This window comes from Rhamphochromis longiceps, linkage group LG8, assembly GCF_057381845.1.
Source record: "Rhamphochromis longiceps isolate RC_006_pf linkage group LG8, R_longiceps_female_GT1.1, whole genome shotgun sequence".
Taxonomy (NCBI): domain Eukaryota; kingdom Metazoa; phylum Chordata; class Actinopteri; order Cichliformes; family Cichlidae; genus Rhamphochromis; species Rhamphochromis longiceps.
This window is the reverse complement of record NC_140564.1, coordinates 14,370,896-14,388,319: the sequence shown is the minus strand read 5'-3', so window position 1 is coordinate 14,388,319 and position 17,424 is coordinate 14,370,896. Positions and strand designations below refer to the sequence as shown.

General features: G+C 41.1%; 1 protein-coding gene across 1 annotated transcript in view; it reads left to right on the top strand.

Annotated features, from left to right (window-relative positions):
- Positions 1-17,424, top strand: part of shisa9a (shisa family member 9a) — a 57,433-nt gene that overhangs the window by 26,446 nt on the left and 13,563 nt on the right. Inside the window, exon 3 of the mRNA XM_085415885.1 lies at positions 17,018-17,203. Within this exon, the coding sequence (XP_085272011.1) occupies positions 17,018-17,203 (186 nt within the window). The remainder of the gene's footprint in view (positions 1-17,017; positions 17,204-17,424) is intronic.

The window sequence follows — 17,424 nt, the reverse complement described above, 5'->3', positions numbered from 1 at the left end:
CCTCGGTCCTTCAGTGTCACATTAGAGATTTTGCTCCAGCATAAGAAAAAATGGATTCTCCTTCAGCTGCCTCAGAAACATATCCTGAAAATCTATGCTCATACTGTATTGTTATTGTCAGACTGCAAATAACAAGCTGTGCATGCAAAGGTACTTGTAAGAATCTATTGATACCAATTTCATTATCTGTTCTTCTTATAGCACCATTGATTTCCCTACTGATTCCCGATTGCCTTTCTCTGTATGGATTGTGGCCGCCTCATGCTTATTAGCCTTACTTAGTAAATCTGGCTCTTTAGTCTCAAGAGAAGCCTCAGGATCAGCATCAGGGTTATTTTTTCCAAACTTTGGAAAGTCAAAGCCTGAATCTTACTCCTTATGACAAGCGAACTGAACTTCATGTGTAAAAATCAATGAACTGCCCTTTAATTCTGCTGTAACCAAAGGCTCCGCAGTACAATACTGCACACTGGGCTTTTGCTACAATTATAAAACTAATCCCAGCTAAATATCACATTCCTTCAGTTTAATCGCATATCTTTTAATTTACTTTTGTCAACATAAATACCACAGCTGCTTGACAGATCCTTCCGAGCAACTGTTGGAAAGCAGTGTCATGTCTGTCTCTCTCTCGGTAGGTTCTGGGTCGGCACTGCTGACATGTTGTCGGAGTGTCAGCCCCCCATGGAGACGCACATCATTATCATCACCATCTTCCATTGCCTCCCTCCCGATCTGTCTGACTCTGTCTTGCTTTGTCTCTAACAGCGTGTTGCCCTCAGTTGATAGAGCGGCAGCCCCACTGCTGACTCATAACACCGCATGAGGGGGGTGAACGGTATGACCCCAGTAAGTCAAGGTGGCACTGCCAATCAGGAAGGCAAGAAAGACTCAGAGTGCTTGAAAAAGGAGAATCACGGGGGAAGAATAGAAAGAAGTTAGAAGAAGTCAAACACAAAGGACACAAGAAGTTTTTAAAGGCTGACCTCTATTTGGCAAAAACATCAGAAAGAATCAGGGAAGATTTAGAAATGGAACACTTTTCAGTGAAAGACAGAAAATCATCGAGAAAACAAAAGATGTCATTGTGGATGCTCCATTTCCTTGAGTGGTGCTCCGTCATCATGATGAATAAGGGCTGCCTTTTGTCAATCATGTGCTTTAGTGGAGCAGGTATTTATTCCTTTGTTTACAACAAGAGCCTGTCTCCCTCTCTCCGTCTGTGGCCTGGTGACTGATGAGCCCTGTCACAGGGAGGAACACCCAGCCTGGAGCCACAGAAGATGACTGCCCGAGGCTCGTGTGACAAAAACCTGAACTCTAACAAAAAACAAGTAAAAAATGTTTTTTCTTTGATAGCCTTTCAGGAGGTGAGGAACCATGTGGGAAAAAATAAGACAGAAAAAAATGACAGACTGTTTTCGGGTTAAATTTGTTTTACCTGTTAGCACTAAATTGATTGTTTGAATCCACCACACCAATATTTTTCCCCTCTGATTTCACAGCTCAAGGTCTGTATGCCTCACCATACAGAATTTATTGACATTCTGTTCAATTCAATATTATACTGTAAGGTAAAGATGCTATAATAATACAGAGAAAATGCCAAAACGCAGACAATCCCGTGTGAGCAAGCACATAGTGACAGTAGGCAGGAAAAACTCCCTTTTAACAGGAAGAAACCTCCTGCACGACCAGGCTCAGGGAGTGGCAGCCCTCTGCAATGACCGATTGGGGGTGAGGGGAGGGAGACGGGGCAAAAGGCAAACTGTGGAAGAGACCAAGAGATCCAAAGTGGTGTATAGTGTATGATGGTGTGAAGAAACACTCACTGCATCATGAGAAGTACCCAGCAGACTAGGCCTGTTGCAGTGTTAGTAAGGGAGGGTTCAGAGTCACTTGATCCTGCCCTGATAATAAGCTTTATAGAAAAAGAAAGTTTTAAGCCTAATCTTTAAAGTAGAGAGGATGTCTGCATCATGAATCCAAACTGGGAGCTGGTTCCACAAATAAAGGGACAGAAAGCTGAAGGCTCTGCCTCCCAATCTACTATTAAATACCTCAGGAACCACAAGTAAGCCTGCATCACTTCTCATGATGCAGTGAGTGTTTCTTCACACCATCATACACTATACACCACTTTGGATCTCTTGGTCTCTTCCACAGTTTGCCTTTTGCCCCGTCTCCCTCCCCTCACCCCCAATCGGTCATTGAAGGGGGCTGCAACAGGGGCCAGAAATTGTTGTGCCACTAAAACTTAAGCATGCATGAGCATGACTGAATGACTGCAACACGACATTAGGACCAACAGTTGTTTCAGGAGAAATACTACACCGGAAGATCCTACTGGGGTTGCCTGTCATACTAATTAAAGCTTATTAAACTGTAACTGTCTACACAAAGCTAATGTACTGTTTGAGTTCTTGCTGATATGAAATTGCAGTTATTAGGCAGTACTCTGCAGCTTCTTTATATTCCAAACAATTTTTTTTCCCTTTTGTTTTCGACCCGGTGTTCTCCCAGACATCTGTCAGCACCCAGCGGTTGCAGAGGCCTTGTGGTTTTAAGCATCTGATAAGATGATCTTTTTAATCTGGATGTGTTATTTTGCATTTCATTTGCTCACTTCTGTCCAAAGTAGACGTCACGATTCCGATTTCTTTAAGTATGCAGTGAAGTCTGTGGCGGTAACATGCCGGTACAAACGACTGGCCGCATCAGCCTGAATGCGTAGTGAAAATGTCTCACGGGACAGCGATGGCCATTATTTGAATTGCTGGATAATCTGTGTGGGATTAGCTCCCGCACAGATAACCTTTAAAACACAACTCAAGTGGACTGAGATAAGCAGCTATCAGAGTGACATCTTACTATAGATTCAGTGACTTTCTGTAACAATGTCCTGTGAGACTGCAGTCAATGCATTGTGCTTTGACAAGACAAGACAAGACAATAGGCAGACAGTGGTTGAATCTTACTGCAAATGTTCCACCAACAGAAAAGAGGCAGAGAGAAAAGGAACAATAGAAATCGATAGCTCTTCAAAATAAGGGAGGTATGACGGAAAGCTCTAATCATAAAAGGGTGCAGGGGAAGTCATTGTGCTTTCAAAGGCTCAGGGAGGAACAATTAGGGTAGATAAGCTATTCCCTCTGCTATCATTTCCCTCCACCATTTCCCATGACAGACTTTTTAATAATAGTGTTTCTCTGCATCACACTCTTATCTGTTTAATGGTCAGTTCTCACGGGATTTACTCTGAGGTATGTGCTCAGCTTCGGAATTGGAGTCGGCTTGCATATTTCTCTGGATCTCATAAGGATTTCATGACGGCACCTCTCTCCGTCGTGCTCCCTTCCTGAGTTCTCCCTCATCATCTCTTCCTAAATAGCAGTTCTCTAATGAGCAAAGACAAAGCTAGCAGCATATGGTGATGATAATGAGATGAACAATGTTTGGAAAACAAGGCCATATATAAGGCTGAGGGGTCTGACATGTTGCTCGACAGAGTGTTGTGCACTGAATTTTGTACAGCAGCCTTCAGGCAAAGCTACATGATATATATTATTCATGACAATGCACGCCCAAGTCCTAAAGGCATTGTTTCTGGGCAAATGAATGACTGCTGATGCAGTGACATGCTTCTACTGTAACATTCTTTTATCGTGTTGCAACAGGAGTTTTCACAGTCCTGAAGTCTGAAAAGTGGAGGTTCTGAAATCTCAAGTAACCCTTGGTCAGTGCAACCAGACAAGTTCCAGATATGTTTATTTGAAAAGAGTTTAAGCTGAATTGAATCTTTAAAATATTTAGCAATTTAACATTGAAAAAAAACTACTATTAATTAATGTTTATGAACCAATAGTAGTTTATTGCACAGTCAACTACAACCACTCATTGTACCACTCATCCACCAGCCAGGAAGTAGCATTGGATTGCAAGCACTGATGTGCATAAGTGTGTAAAAGTGTCCTACGCTCTGCTGGCTCAACAACTGCACAGTTCCAGACCTCGTCTAGCATTAACATCAGCACAAAAACCGTGCGCCGTGAGCTTCATGGCATGGGTTTTTGTGACGGACCAGCTCCTGTAGGGTGTAACGTGTAGGTGGCCCAGTACTTTTGTCCAAGTATATTTACATGAGAAACAATCTCACAGACATAAATACCTGCCTTTAGTGCTAAGTAACTAATAAATAAGATTTTACTCACCTATCTATTTTCATACACTTATGCATTACTTTTAGCTAACTGTTTGCAGTCTTTCTATGTATACCTTTCCTACTCTATAATTACCCCTGAAATACCTGTAGCTTTTACTACTCACTCCTTGACTTTTGAAACACCTCTAAAAACTGTGTGCTGTTTGCTTGGCTCTGGCAGCAGCACAAAGTCTAAGCATCAGTGTCAAAATAGTTTCTTTCTGTGAGCTTTCTGGCCCTTACACATCAAACTCGCCTCCCCACTGCTGACAGCACCAGCAGGTAGCAAGACCCATGGAGGCTCGGACATCTGTTCTTCTCTAGCTGTCTGACTCTTCTAGTGAACTTTAATGTTTATGCGGTATTATCGCGAGCATCTGATGGTTTTCCTCCCCCCGTGGCCACCAATCACGAGGGCCTGACCCATTCACCTCAGGGCGTAAAAACTTCCCTCGCTCGAGCCCTCACCTTACCGCCCGCCATTCAAAAGGGGGGATTTTACAGCCGGCTTCCAGTGAAATTCCCATGAGCTCAGCAGTCGTATAGAGAGGCCCCTGCTTGCTCTGTGATCCTCGCTGTCCTCCATGCTGCAGGCGAGAGATATGGGCCCGGAGGGATGAGGTCAAGACAGATGCAGCTTCTCATGCGCTGTAAACAGACAGCAGGGCGAATAAAGCGGAAGCTCTCGCAGTCTCACACATAACCTGCTTACCATTTTCAGTGTGACTAAATATGCATATGCAGAGAAACACTGAGGACCCCACACACACTCTCTCACTTAAATGCGAGGATGTGTGTGCACGCTCCGCGTGGATGATCTCTGACAAGGCAAGAACTCCTAACAAATGATAAAGGAGACTTTTCTTTTTTTCCCAGTTTATAGGGAAGCGTATGGCACAATTTTCACATCATCCTTATGTCACATGTTAGATCAATCCAAATATCCATAGTATCGATACCAATACCAGTATTGGCATCGGATCAGTGCTGTTCTGATTGGAGCGATAAGTTCAGTGTGTCACCCAATTAATTGTGTTGAATCTTTTTTTTTCAAACATGCATTTGCAAAAATAGTGTTGACTGTCACGTCTATTTTATTTATAACCTAATGCATGTTTAAACAAAAGTGGACCCAAAGTGCTTTAGACAGGCACATTTACATTCAGGTCTCCAAAACACATAGTTTCAAAATACATGAAAAGCTAAAAGGAGTTATTTATAATTTATATTATTGTGGAAAGTAACAAATCACAGTGATTTTGTGGTAAATAAAATTTGCAGCATTGCACAGCACTAGGTCTCAGTTTCACAAAGCAACACAGGCAGCAGCAGCTTTGGATAACTGCACATGTCTCATCTTTCATTTTCAGGCTCTATTTACACAGGTTTTTCCATTGTCAGTGTAGACTTTTTCTGTCAACATTGAAAGTGCTTTATCCTGCCATGAATCATAAAATTGACTGTTTGCCAAACCGGAGCATGTCTTTCAATAAAACCTGTGCTTTTTAAAAAATTTATTTATTTATTGTGACTGTGCCTTACAAAGCTACTAGCATGTGACCTAGAACAAACTCATAGGAGGCAAACAAGACACGTGAAGAATCAGCAGAGAGAGAGATGAACAGACAGACCAACAGAGCAGCAGGCAGCACAACATAGGTTGCATAACAATGACTTTTTTCCTTTTTTTTCAGTACTGTACAGCCGGCCTGCCTGTTGATATGTGGGCGCGGGTGACTGCGGGACAATGCGAACTCGGCGTGTGCTGGAGAGCAAATACTACGCGAGAGAATGTTGTTGCCATGACAAGAGATAGAGAGAGAGAAAGAGGGGCAAGCCAGAGATGGAGAAAGATGAGTAACAACAGAGAAGCAGAGGCTCGAGCCGAAGCAAAGAAGAGGGTTTATCCACTTGCAGAGCGAGGAGAAAGACGGAATAATAGATGAGTCAGCTGCTTACACTTTTTTTTAGTGCCGAATCAAACAGGCGGTGAAATTACACTGTACAACCAGTAGCGATGGAGCCGAGCCAGGCCAAGCATGAGATAGATAGAAACACTCCTACATACATGTGCTATGGCTCTTTATTGATATCCGTGTCTGTCTTTATCATTTTTTTAAACCCTTCCTTTCCCTTGCGCACGCACAGCTGTACAGCACACATCAAGGGACGCAACCCGATGTGTGTGCTCTTATTTCCCCTCCTTCAATGTGTAGAAGAAAAGAATACATTCTCGTCTGGGAAAGCTCAGATACCGTTTGCGCCCCGGGAGGATTGCCTCACAGCTCCATGCTGGATGTCTGGCTTCCTGCGAGGGAGAGAGAGAAAGAGAGAGAGAGAAGGCAGCTTTGAAATCGCCGTGCGCGCTCGCTGTCGTGCACTGCTGACTGCACTGTCTGTTACCTGGTGGTCATAAGCTCATCATCATCATCCACATGCTGTCTCATCAGCGCAGTCACACTCACTGTAATCCTGACAGCTCCTGCGCCTTCGCCCTGCAGTGTAAATTCATGTAAATGTCAACTTCTTTAATGCCAAAATGAAAGGCTCAAATGGTGGCATACATTTCAAACCAAACGCAATCGCACCCCCCTCCCGCGCAAGCGCTTAAGCGGGCCCTCTGTGACACCTTCGTGTAAATAAAATCCCTTTCTGACTGTCAGTGATTGATGTGACGTAAGAATGATTCAACCTTAAGCTAATTTACAGACAGACCTTGTTACAGTAGATTTGCAAGAAGCCATAGTGTTTGTGGGGAGAGAAAAACAGCAGAAGCAATAAATATTTTATATTGGTCTGTAATCTTGCACAGTCAGACATCAATCTCGTCAAACTCGCAGAGGTCTGAGGAGAGTCGTGAAAACTGACCTATACAACAACTGGCTGTGATATGGAACACCTGCCGTTGGAAACAATGCAGGCTACCTGTTGGATTCAATTATAAGTCGGCGCTGTGGGCTGCCTGCATCAACAGCTCTTTCAAAAGAATTTCTGCACTTTCCCTCAAAACTGGCACAACATCGACTGAACACAGCTTGCAGCAAACTTTTTCAGCCCCCTGCGCTAATCCCAGCAAGTCCTCCAGCAGGATGGTATTGGATTTTTTTTGTTTCTTACCTGTGTTTCTTACATTCATGTATTTTCAGTTCAAAAGGGGGGAAAGCAGATAGGTGGAGTGGAGAAGGCATTGACTTACCTTACTTTAATCCTGGAAGCTTGTGTTGACCTATCTCCCGGGAACAGTTATTTTTATTTATTTATTTTAAAGTTTTCCATCTAACATGCTGCTTACTTATTTCTCACTTGCTTTTAGGTGAGATTAAGACTGTATATGAAAGATGGATGTAGAAACAGTGACATCATCCAGCCTTCTGGGTGGGGCCATGTTTGTTGTGGTTCTTTTGGTTTTGTTTTTTAACTACAGGGTAGGGTGCTAGGTCATTTGTAAACACTAGTAAGCTTAGTTAGCAAGTTGGAAACGTAAAATAATAATACACTGCATAACACAGATATATCCTAATAAGTGTTGGCCAAATTAAATACTAACTAATATCTATTAAGTTGTATTTATTCTACAAATGTGAAGCACAAATCAAACATAATGACAGATTGTATTATTCTTATTATTATTATTAAATATGCTTCAACAAGCACCAACACCACAAACATGGTAGAGAGTTTCAGTTTAGTGACTTACACAGACGTAACTTATGCATTAGTAAAAATCCAAATGGTAAAGTTGTTACAAAAGGAGAAATTTGCTATAGAGGCCATTTTGGTAACAGCTACCTTAGATTAAGCTAACCTCAAGGCCACTTGAAGCTAGCTTTTTGGCGACACTTTGGTGCTGAAGGTTGCTGCTTGAATATAGGTTTCAAAAAATACTTGCTTAGGGCTAAGAAAAGCTCTTGGTCTTAGCATTGTTTTCAATAAATGTGATTAATTATTGCTAAATAACAAAACAGTGCTAGATATCTCTTCTACTGACACCCCCAAAGTGTAGCTAAATTCATCTTCATGTACGCTGGCAGAAAGCAGGCCTTTATCTATGGTTATAAAAAGGGGCGTTTGAAGGAAAACACAAGTGTAAAATATTCAAAAATTTAATTTAAAAAAGGTCAAAAGCACAGCAGCAAATACCTTACGTGATTCATGGCTCCAGTGTATGCTTTCATTCCACATATGATTTTTTAGACAGCGTTTTACAGAAAGATATATTTCACTAACCTTTTCTTTTCCTCACACACACAGGGTAGTAGCACATGGCAGCAGCAAGGCATTTCTGTGTTCTTTTGGTCAATAGCGAGCCACCTACAACAGAACACCAGTGAAATGAATAGGGAAGCATATGTTTTCTGTTATTGTTACTAGAGTAAAAGCTCCGGGAGAGGATTACATCCCCATACAGGATTATGTCCAAAGTCAACAATAAATACTTTCATTAGCATCCAAATTGGCTACTTCAGACACCACAGAGGGTTTTTAGTTATTTATTTATTTGCATCATGACAGTGGGAAGACTTGCCAATTGTACAATAATTCATTTCCCAGTGTAAAAGTAAAAGGTAGGTTCGAGACTAAATCGCAGTCTGCTATTTTAGTCCAAATAAAAAGACCTACTTTTTCTTTTAAAAGTAAAATGTAGTTAAAATGTAACCATTTAAAGCATAAAAGCCCTCTCGAATCTTCCATTTTCACTGTATAAATTGGTCAAATAACGGGCTGTTAACTCATTAAAAGGTCATTGATTGTGGTTGCAGTTTATTCAGCATGTCCTCTGGATTTCCTACTAATTGCACTCAAACTGCAGATTTTGCAATCAACTGTGACCACGTCTGCTACATGCACATGCAATTTACCAGTTTACCCCCTTGGTAAAATGGGTATAAAATAGTTTTCTTCCACTGGCACCACCATCATTCTAATCTTTCTGCTCTTAGATAAACATACTTTTTCTCCTGGCCTTTTTCGTAATCTCTAATATCCTCTATTTGTGCTTGAGGGAACTTTAACATCAATTTTTCATATATCTATCTTTTTCAAGACTCACTGAATTTTCCAAATAGTTGTGAGTCGATTCAGTAAAAATACTGCAAGATTTTTTCCTAATTTACACTATTGATTCCCAACTGCATCTGATTTATTCTCATTTCTTTGTATGTTTTGGTTGCTGTAGCATTTGGTAAATCTCTGAGCAGCAGGGGAGAGGAAAGAAAACTGGCTGTCACTGGTAGTAAAAGTCTGTCGTGACCTCTGAGAATCAGTTTGCTTTGGATCAGCTTGGTGAAGCACTGTGACCACACCACCAGACTCCCACTGCATCCCCTTTTATCATCCTGACAGACATCCCGGTGACAGCTGTCAGTCATCCTGGTGAATGGGCTCACGGTGTGGTGTCACCTGGGTGCCTCGTTTGTTTCTGAAGTTCATGTGTGTGTTCTTTTTCACTAAGATCATAAAGATGAGAGGGTTTGATTGTGATGCATGCTGGTTCACAGTAAACTAGGGGAGAATAATAATGGGATCTATCACAGCAGCACTAATAGATAATGTTTATTTATTCATTTTCTTGAATGAGGCAAGGTTGCTCCCTATAAAGGCAGACATTTTCTTGTAAGTAAACAGTCATAATGATGAAATCCTGATGCAAGTTTCCATCCCTGAGCCTGGTTTGGAGACAGGTTTAATTTCTCTTAAAAGACTTTATGGGATGGCAGTGGAAATGCTAGAGAATCATCCTGTTTTAAAGAGCTCTGTCAAGTTAATCCTGCTGTCACTCCTTTAGTTTGTACACAGCAAATAGGAACTATTAATAATTACTTCTGCAAGCGTCAGTTCCCAAATTAATAAAAAAATATGGTGAATGATGCTGTTGTTGCTGCCACAGTTCAACTGAAAGTAACAACAATTAATCATATGTGCAGTCATGCAAACTCACGATAAGACCTGTTCCTTCCTTGGATTAACCCCACAAACGGCGATAGGGAGATTAATTAATGCTACTATTATCCCAATTTCCTCTCAGACTCCCAGGTTACTTGCGGTTGCAAGAATTTCCAAAAGTAAAATGGGAGGCTGTGGAACCAACTCCCAGTTAGGTATGAAGAGAGAGACACCCACTCTTACTTTTAAGCTCAAGCTTAAAATTTACATTTTGATGAAGCTTGTAGTTAAGGCTGGATCACGTGATTGTGAATCATCCCTTAAAGCTTTTTATACCCACCACATGATGCTTTGCGAATGGTACCTTGACATTAAAGTGACTTCACCGTGCCTGCCGGTGTTTCTCAGCTGTGCGCCTCTCAATTTTTGTCACCTGGCTTGAGCTGAGATGAAGTCACTAATAATAGTTTACCACCACTTTAAGGATATATCAGTAAAGAAGCAGAGAGACACAGATTATACAGAGGAAGATTTTTCAACACTTTGAAAAGATGTCAAAGCTTTATTTCCAGCTTTGACTTCTTCACTTACTATAACAGTGCAACACCTATTGTTACTTCAGCAGCTACCTGAGCCATAACAGCGAGCATGAATGGATGTGCATTAGGGCTGGGCCATATCATACCGTTCACGGTAATACCGGTATAATGTTGGGCAACGATAAGAAAATGAAATATCGCGATAGAATATGGGTAAAACGCGCATGCGCAGTGCCTTTGTTTTCATACACACATGGCGGAAAAAGCATGGCGGCAACGCAGAATGAGAAGGGTGAAAGCGGGTCGTTGAATGAAACGGATGAACCAGAATTGGTTTGTAAAAGTGCTGCAACTTCAGTGGTGTGGAACTGGTTTGGCTTTCGTCCATCAGATACACAACAAAGCACTATTTTTGGTAGAGCATGCTAGCGGGCCGTCGTTATTACCGTCCTTTGATTTTTCTGAAAATCAACAGTGCCCCTCATAATCCCGTGTGCCTTATGTATGAATTCTGGTTGTGTTTACTGACCTCGAAACGATTTTATGTGGTACACGGCGCTTGAAAATCTGTCAAATGTTTCAGTACAACTTTGCTAAGCTACGAACTCGCACTGCTTGATGGATTGTCGGAGCATTACGGCTATCGTAGGCGGGAGCCTCGCGGAGTGATACGTACGGTGCTTCAACATAATATTACCGTATTGTGTGTGTATAACGTCTTTTTAAGTTTTGTGGATATTATACATGGTTATGCTGAGGATGTGTCGGCCATTTTCCACTGGAAATGCCTTTTGGTTAAACTGTCAGCAAGGAATTTGCATTTGCACTGTTACATTTTTATATAACTTTAATGCACATGAAAAACAGCTGCTTGTTTAAGGGAAAATACATTGATGGGGTTTTTTTTTTTGCACTAATAAAGTTGTGGAGTTGTAAAATATGTTGTCTAGTGTCAATTATATCATCAGTTATATCGTTATCGCACATTTTCAAATGTATATCGTGATAGATATTTTTGGTCATATCGGCCTGCTCTGATGTGCATGTGTGATGGCGTTACTGGCAGCACGTGAAGCAACCAATGCTGCAGATATACTGGGGCCATAAGTTATGCCACGGCATTTTCCATGATGCACTAAGCACTTCAGAGAGAGACACTACTGAATGTCTGCTCTCTCCCTTACTTTGTGTTTTGTCCTGCGTGCTCTGAATTTTCATCCTTTCCCCTCATCCTCCAGCCGTTTGTGGCAGATGGCTGCACCTCCCTGTTCTGGTTCCTGTTAAAAGGGAGTTCTTCTTCCACACTGTTGCCAAGTGCTTGCTTATAGGGGATTGTCTGAGGGTTCGGGTTCTCTTTGTAATATTTTAAGGTCTTTATCTTACAATATAAAGCCACTTGAGGCAGATGTTGTTAAATGGCAGCATATATAAATAAAAATTAAATTTGAGTAAACCAAAGCGTTTACATACAATCACAATTTTAGAAGGGCATGACTGTTTCATGGAGCTGAATGAGCTCATGGCAGAGGGTAGGTGCACCTGTGCTTTGATGGGGTATTGAATTTTACAAATGTGCTCCTCAGCTAGACAAAATCCATTATGAAATGAGAAAATTGTTGACCCCAGCCATTTTGGCCTCACATGAAAAATAAAACAGCCTACCAGCTTTTATCTTGAGAGAGAGAGAGCGAGCGCTTCGGGATCATAACTCAGTTCTTCGCTGCTGTTTCTTCCTTAGTCATGGTTGTCTCTCTCCTTCTCTTCCTCACAGTTTACCCCTCCCGCCCAACACAGCCTCACTTTTTGCAGTGAAAGTCATCTCGCCTTAAGTGAACCCGCATTGCCAAACCGTTACAGTAAATCCCAAAGTATTTAACCGACAAGCGCATCATCGTCATCTGTGTATTTGGCAAGTCCAATAAATTTCTCAGAAAATGACTCAACCTTGCATTTTCCAGGCCGCTGTTATCTATCCAAACTAGGATGTGGGTCCATGTTTCATTTCACACAACACCGTGGGACATTTCATCACATCAAGGAATCTCGTGTCTCAGTCTTTTCTACAACGCCTCACACTGGCTCTCACTTTGATGCTCTTTTTAATTGTCTCCACTCTCGCCGTACCTTGTCAGTCACAGTGTCTGTTAAGAGTGCGTGCGGTTTGAGCCTGCGCCAGGGCTTAAGTGTTTAATTAGTAAGAAGAGAACTTGCTTCGCTTTGACAATTGAGCTGTGCAGATTTTAAGGACTTTGAGCTCACCCTGTGACTCGAAACCTCGGCGACGAGATGAAACAGGGAGAAAATGACTCGAGGAAATCGATGTTGTCGGGCTGAGGCTTCACAGTTTCCCCACCTCAGTTTGCCATCTGTATGAACACCTTTAAGAGGTGCTAAAAGAAAAGCGAGAGGGGGACTTGGGAATATCTGTCATGATTAGGCTGTGTGCAGGCAGGATGAGGACCGAAACGCAAACTCACGGGAAAACAGGACTGAACACAAAATATAGCTTTATTGCTGACAGAAGATAAAGGCGATACAAAATAATATGAAACTAAACTGGGAAGTTCCAAAGGAACTGACTCACGAGGAAACACACGGAGGGGCGCACAGTCATGAGGGAGAACACGACACTGAACTGCGGGAGACGCGGACACAGAGGGTTAACGAGGGAAGTGGGAACACACGGGGAACACAGCTGACACAGATAATCGTAACGAGACACGGCAGGAGTGAACACAACATGACGCTTACTGACGAGAGACTGTCAAAGTAAAACAGGAAGTACACAGAGGTTCAGACAGGAGGAGAGAGAGCACAAGGAGAGCACGGACATAACCGCCTGGGGAAAACATGGAATAAAACACAAGGAGGGGAAACGAGGGCTCACAGATACATAGAGGGGCACACAGGGGGTAATCAAATAAGGAACATCTTAACAGAACAACCTAGGAACCAAGGCATAAATACAAAACACACGAAAACTAAGAATACTGGGCCAATATGGCCCAGGACCATGACAATATCCATGTTTTCCTTGTCTGTTTGCCCTGTATTTTTTACCTTAATGATTTCCTTTTTTTGTCTAGCTTCTTTCGATATTTACAAACCATCCTCATATCTCTGTCAGCATCGTTTGAGACGTTTTCTCTCTTTTCTCCTCACGTATCCTCTCCATTTTCCGCATTTCACTTTTTCCACTCTAATTCCTCACTCTTGCTCTCTTGTCTCGTAACGTTTACTTTCCTTCTCAAATTATCAAGTGACAGCATTGGGGCTTTTAAGAGAATGTATTCACTTAGTAAGTATACCTTTGACTTCAGTAACAGGAATTTGCAATTATCTGTCAGGCTCAGTGCAGCGAGAGAACAATTCCCACATTGTGTTTTAACATTCGGCTGCAGTTTAAAGTCAGACTGTGCAGCTCTGGTAGAGCAGTTGCCCATTTCTCAACCCACTGCACATCTTCTGAAATCTAATTATCACTTATTTAATTAGAGGAAGACATTACAGTTAGCCTGTAATTAATATAAGACATCTGCTACTTCCTACACCATAAGCATTAAGCAATAAATAAATAAATAAGGGAAATGCAGTCACATGCTTCTGTGCAATATAGCAATAGCGAGATGAAGTGCTAAAAGTTGCCCCAGGATTTCTGAAGAGATTAGTGAGTCATACTTAACTGAAAGTAACCAGACAAATTGTTAAATTGAAGCTAATTAAAGGTAATGGATAAATGTTTAATTTGGCCGACTAAATATAAGGGATATGTAGTTGGCTGAAAATAATGGATAAATGGTTGAAATTTGAAACACTTAAAATAATAATATGCAATTGAGCGAATGACTAAACATAAAAAAGCCTTAAAAACATCGACATACAATGACTTTCTCTGTATTCAACACAGTTTACATGCTGGAAAAGAGTAGGATGAAGTTTGCTTATTTGATTCTATGCCCCTTAAGACTATTCAGTAATTTACAATCAATGTTCGTTGATATACAATCAGATAATATACATGTATAACTATAGACACACATATAATACACACAAAAAAACAATATAAATAAACCAAAACAACAAAACTACATTTTTACATCAAGCTATAAACCGTGTGATTAACCCTCCTCTTAATCCCTGTATTTGTTAAAATAATCTCTTTATATTTGTTTTTTAAACTGACTTTAACTGAGAATTTGTTCTTTCATGAACCTCTTTGAAATCCTCTTATTGTACTTTAAAAGTTTCTTCCCATGTTTTAGGAAATTTACTGAATTTTTCTTCCATTACTTATCTGTATTCACCCTCTGCATTATGGACGGGCCCCAGGGGTCCAGGCTGGTCCATAAAAGTGACTGAGCTACCTCAGCTGGATACAACTGAAGTCATTTGATAACTATAAGTAAAATTAAGTCTAATTAATTTTGTATTGAAAATAGGAACAGCCGTGCCCATGTTAAATATTCTGGTAATAATTGTACTAGCTTGACTGAGGAGGGCACTGATTTTGGAGCATGTGCATGTCAGACCTTGGGATGTCGTCTGGCCTTTATATAAAATATGTCTCTTAGGAAGTAAAGTAGGTCATCATTAGCTCATGAGGCTCACTTAAAACTTGAGAAGAACAAATATACTATGCACTTACTGTGGGTTCATTATGTAGTTTTAAAGGGTTTTCCAAGTTTGCTACCATGTTTACCACTATAAACATGGTAGCATTAATCTGCCCACCTTTGTTTTCCTTTGTTTTCTTTCGTAATGAAATAGCAAAGTGAGCTGAGTCTAATAGCCCCATGTCAAAGTTTGTCACTTGTCCAGTCCATCTATGACGCAGTCTAGCAAACTGATATAAAACCCGCCTAATGCTTAGTTTAGCACACTCTAACTAACACTGAGCAAATCCAGATGCGGCTCCACAGTCGATATTCCTTAGCTAGACCCACTTCTGCTAACTATAACTCTAAAATGTCTGTGTTATAAACAAAGAACAAAAAATGCTGTTCTGTTGGCTGCAAAAGCATCCCATTAGAACTGATGCCTGTTGCTTTCGAAGGACAACAGTTGTGCTGTGATTTCAGCTCATTTACATGTAATAAAATCACTCAGAAATCTAAAAAGAAAAGAATGTGTTATTGATGTGACTCAGGCTGCAGTCACGAAGGTGTAGAGACTGGTTAGCAACCACCTGGTGAGCACCAGTTGGTAAATCTCTGCTGATTTAGAGAATATGCTGGAGTACATGTGATCAAATGATTCTGGAGGGTTGGCATTTGAAATACAGTCAAATGATATGAAAACAGAAAAAGCTCTTTTTATGATAAAAAAAAGTCTAAAGGTACCAATAAATGCTTGATATATTTCCTTTAAGTAACTTTGCACTCACTGAAAAACTTTCAATCCTATAGTCCAACAGTCTTTCAAGCCTATAGTCAAAATCAGGAAATGGTGCTGTAGTAAATGAAAGAAATGTGACTTCACAACTTTTTGGGCTTAAGCTGTAAGAAATATATGTGTAAACTTACAGAGAAAGTTCTGGTAGCTCATTGGCCAGACTGTCTTGTTGTTATAAAACAGAACATTTTGATAAATTCACAAACACTCTCCTTTTTTTTGTTCCTTTTTAATCTTGTGGACCCGTTGTAAAAAGGAGACATTTATGTAGCAGATAGGGAAAAACAGCAACTTTTCTGTCATCCATTGTTTATCTATTGCAGACTTCTTTGAGCTAGCATGAATGGCGATGGGGGAGGTCTTTATCAGGCAAAGCTGCGAAATGTATTAAAATGCATTTTAAAGCCCAAACTTAGACCCTCATTCACATTTTCCAAATCTCTCCAGGGGGCCAGACTTGAACCTGTGCTGGGCCCATTCTGGGCCCCGAGCCTCATATTTGACACCCTTGTTCAAGACATTGAACAAGGGTGTTTAAGAACATTAAAGCAGTTCTGAGACAGACAGTTCTGAATCATGATGAGTGAGGCTACATAAAGGACCTCTGAGAGAAGTAGCACAGTCCAACTGGCAGATTTAGACTAATTCATCAGATGTGCAAAGAAAATCTCTGGACTAATAAAGACATTTTTTATTCCAGGAGGAATATTTCAGTTGTAATGGTGACATAAATGTAAGAGCGTGTCATGGAAATCTACTGGTAAAATCCCAAAAGATAGAAATGAGTGTATATTAGTTGAGAGCAAGGCACAAAATATCTCAGCCAAGAAATCATGTATTAAAAAATAATAATTTAAAAAAAGAAATTAGGTTATGTAAGTAGATTCTGGAAAATGTGAATGAGAGTTTCACCAATCATTTGACCAGCGAGGGCTCCTCTGGTGCTGGACTGGAGCTTTAAATGTTATTGTAACCTTGCGCTGTCTCATGTCCCTGTTCACAGAGGGTGGCCAGATTAACAACAACGTGGGACCGGCTTCAAACATGGGCCAGCAGCACCCTTACCCTGCCCTCGGCCAGCTGTCTCACGTCTATGAACAGCACCAGCAACAGCAACAGCTCCACCAACAGCAGCAGCAGCAACAGCAGAACAAGGATCTCAACAAGTACGCCTCTCTGAAGGCTGTAGGTGAGTGACTGCCAAGTTTCTTTTTTTTTTTAGTGGAGGGGAGTTTAGATGAAGGAGAATATTTTTACAGTTTGTGGTAGGCAGTAAGCCTGATGTTGTTCTGTTGGTAACTCTTACGACTATAGCAGTGTGTAGATTAGCAGTGAAACCTAAGGCTGGGCCTGCCTTGTTAGTGGAGTCATCGTGATTCATCCCAAGTTGGCAGTGAATTTCAAGAAAAA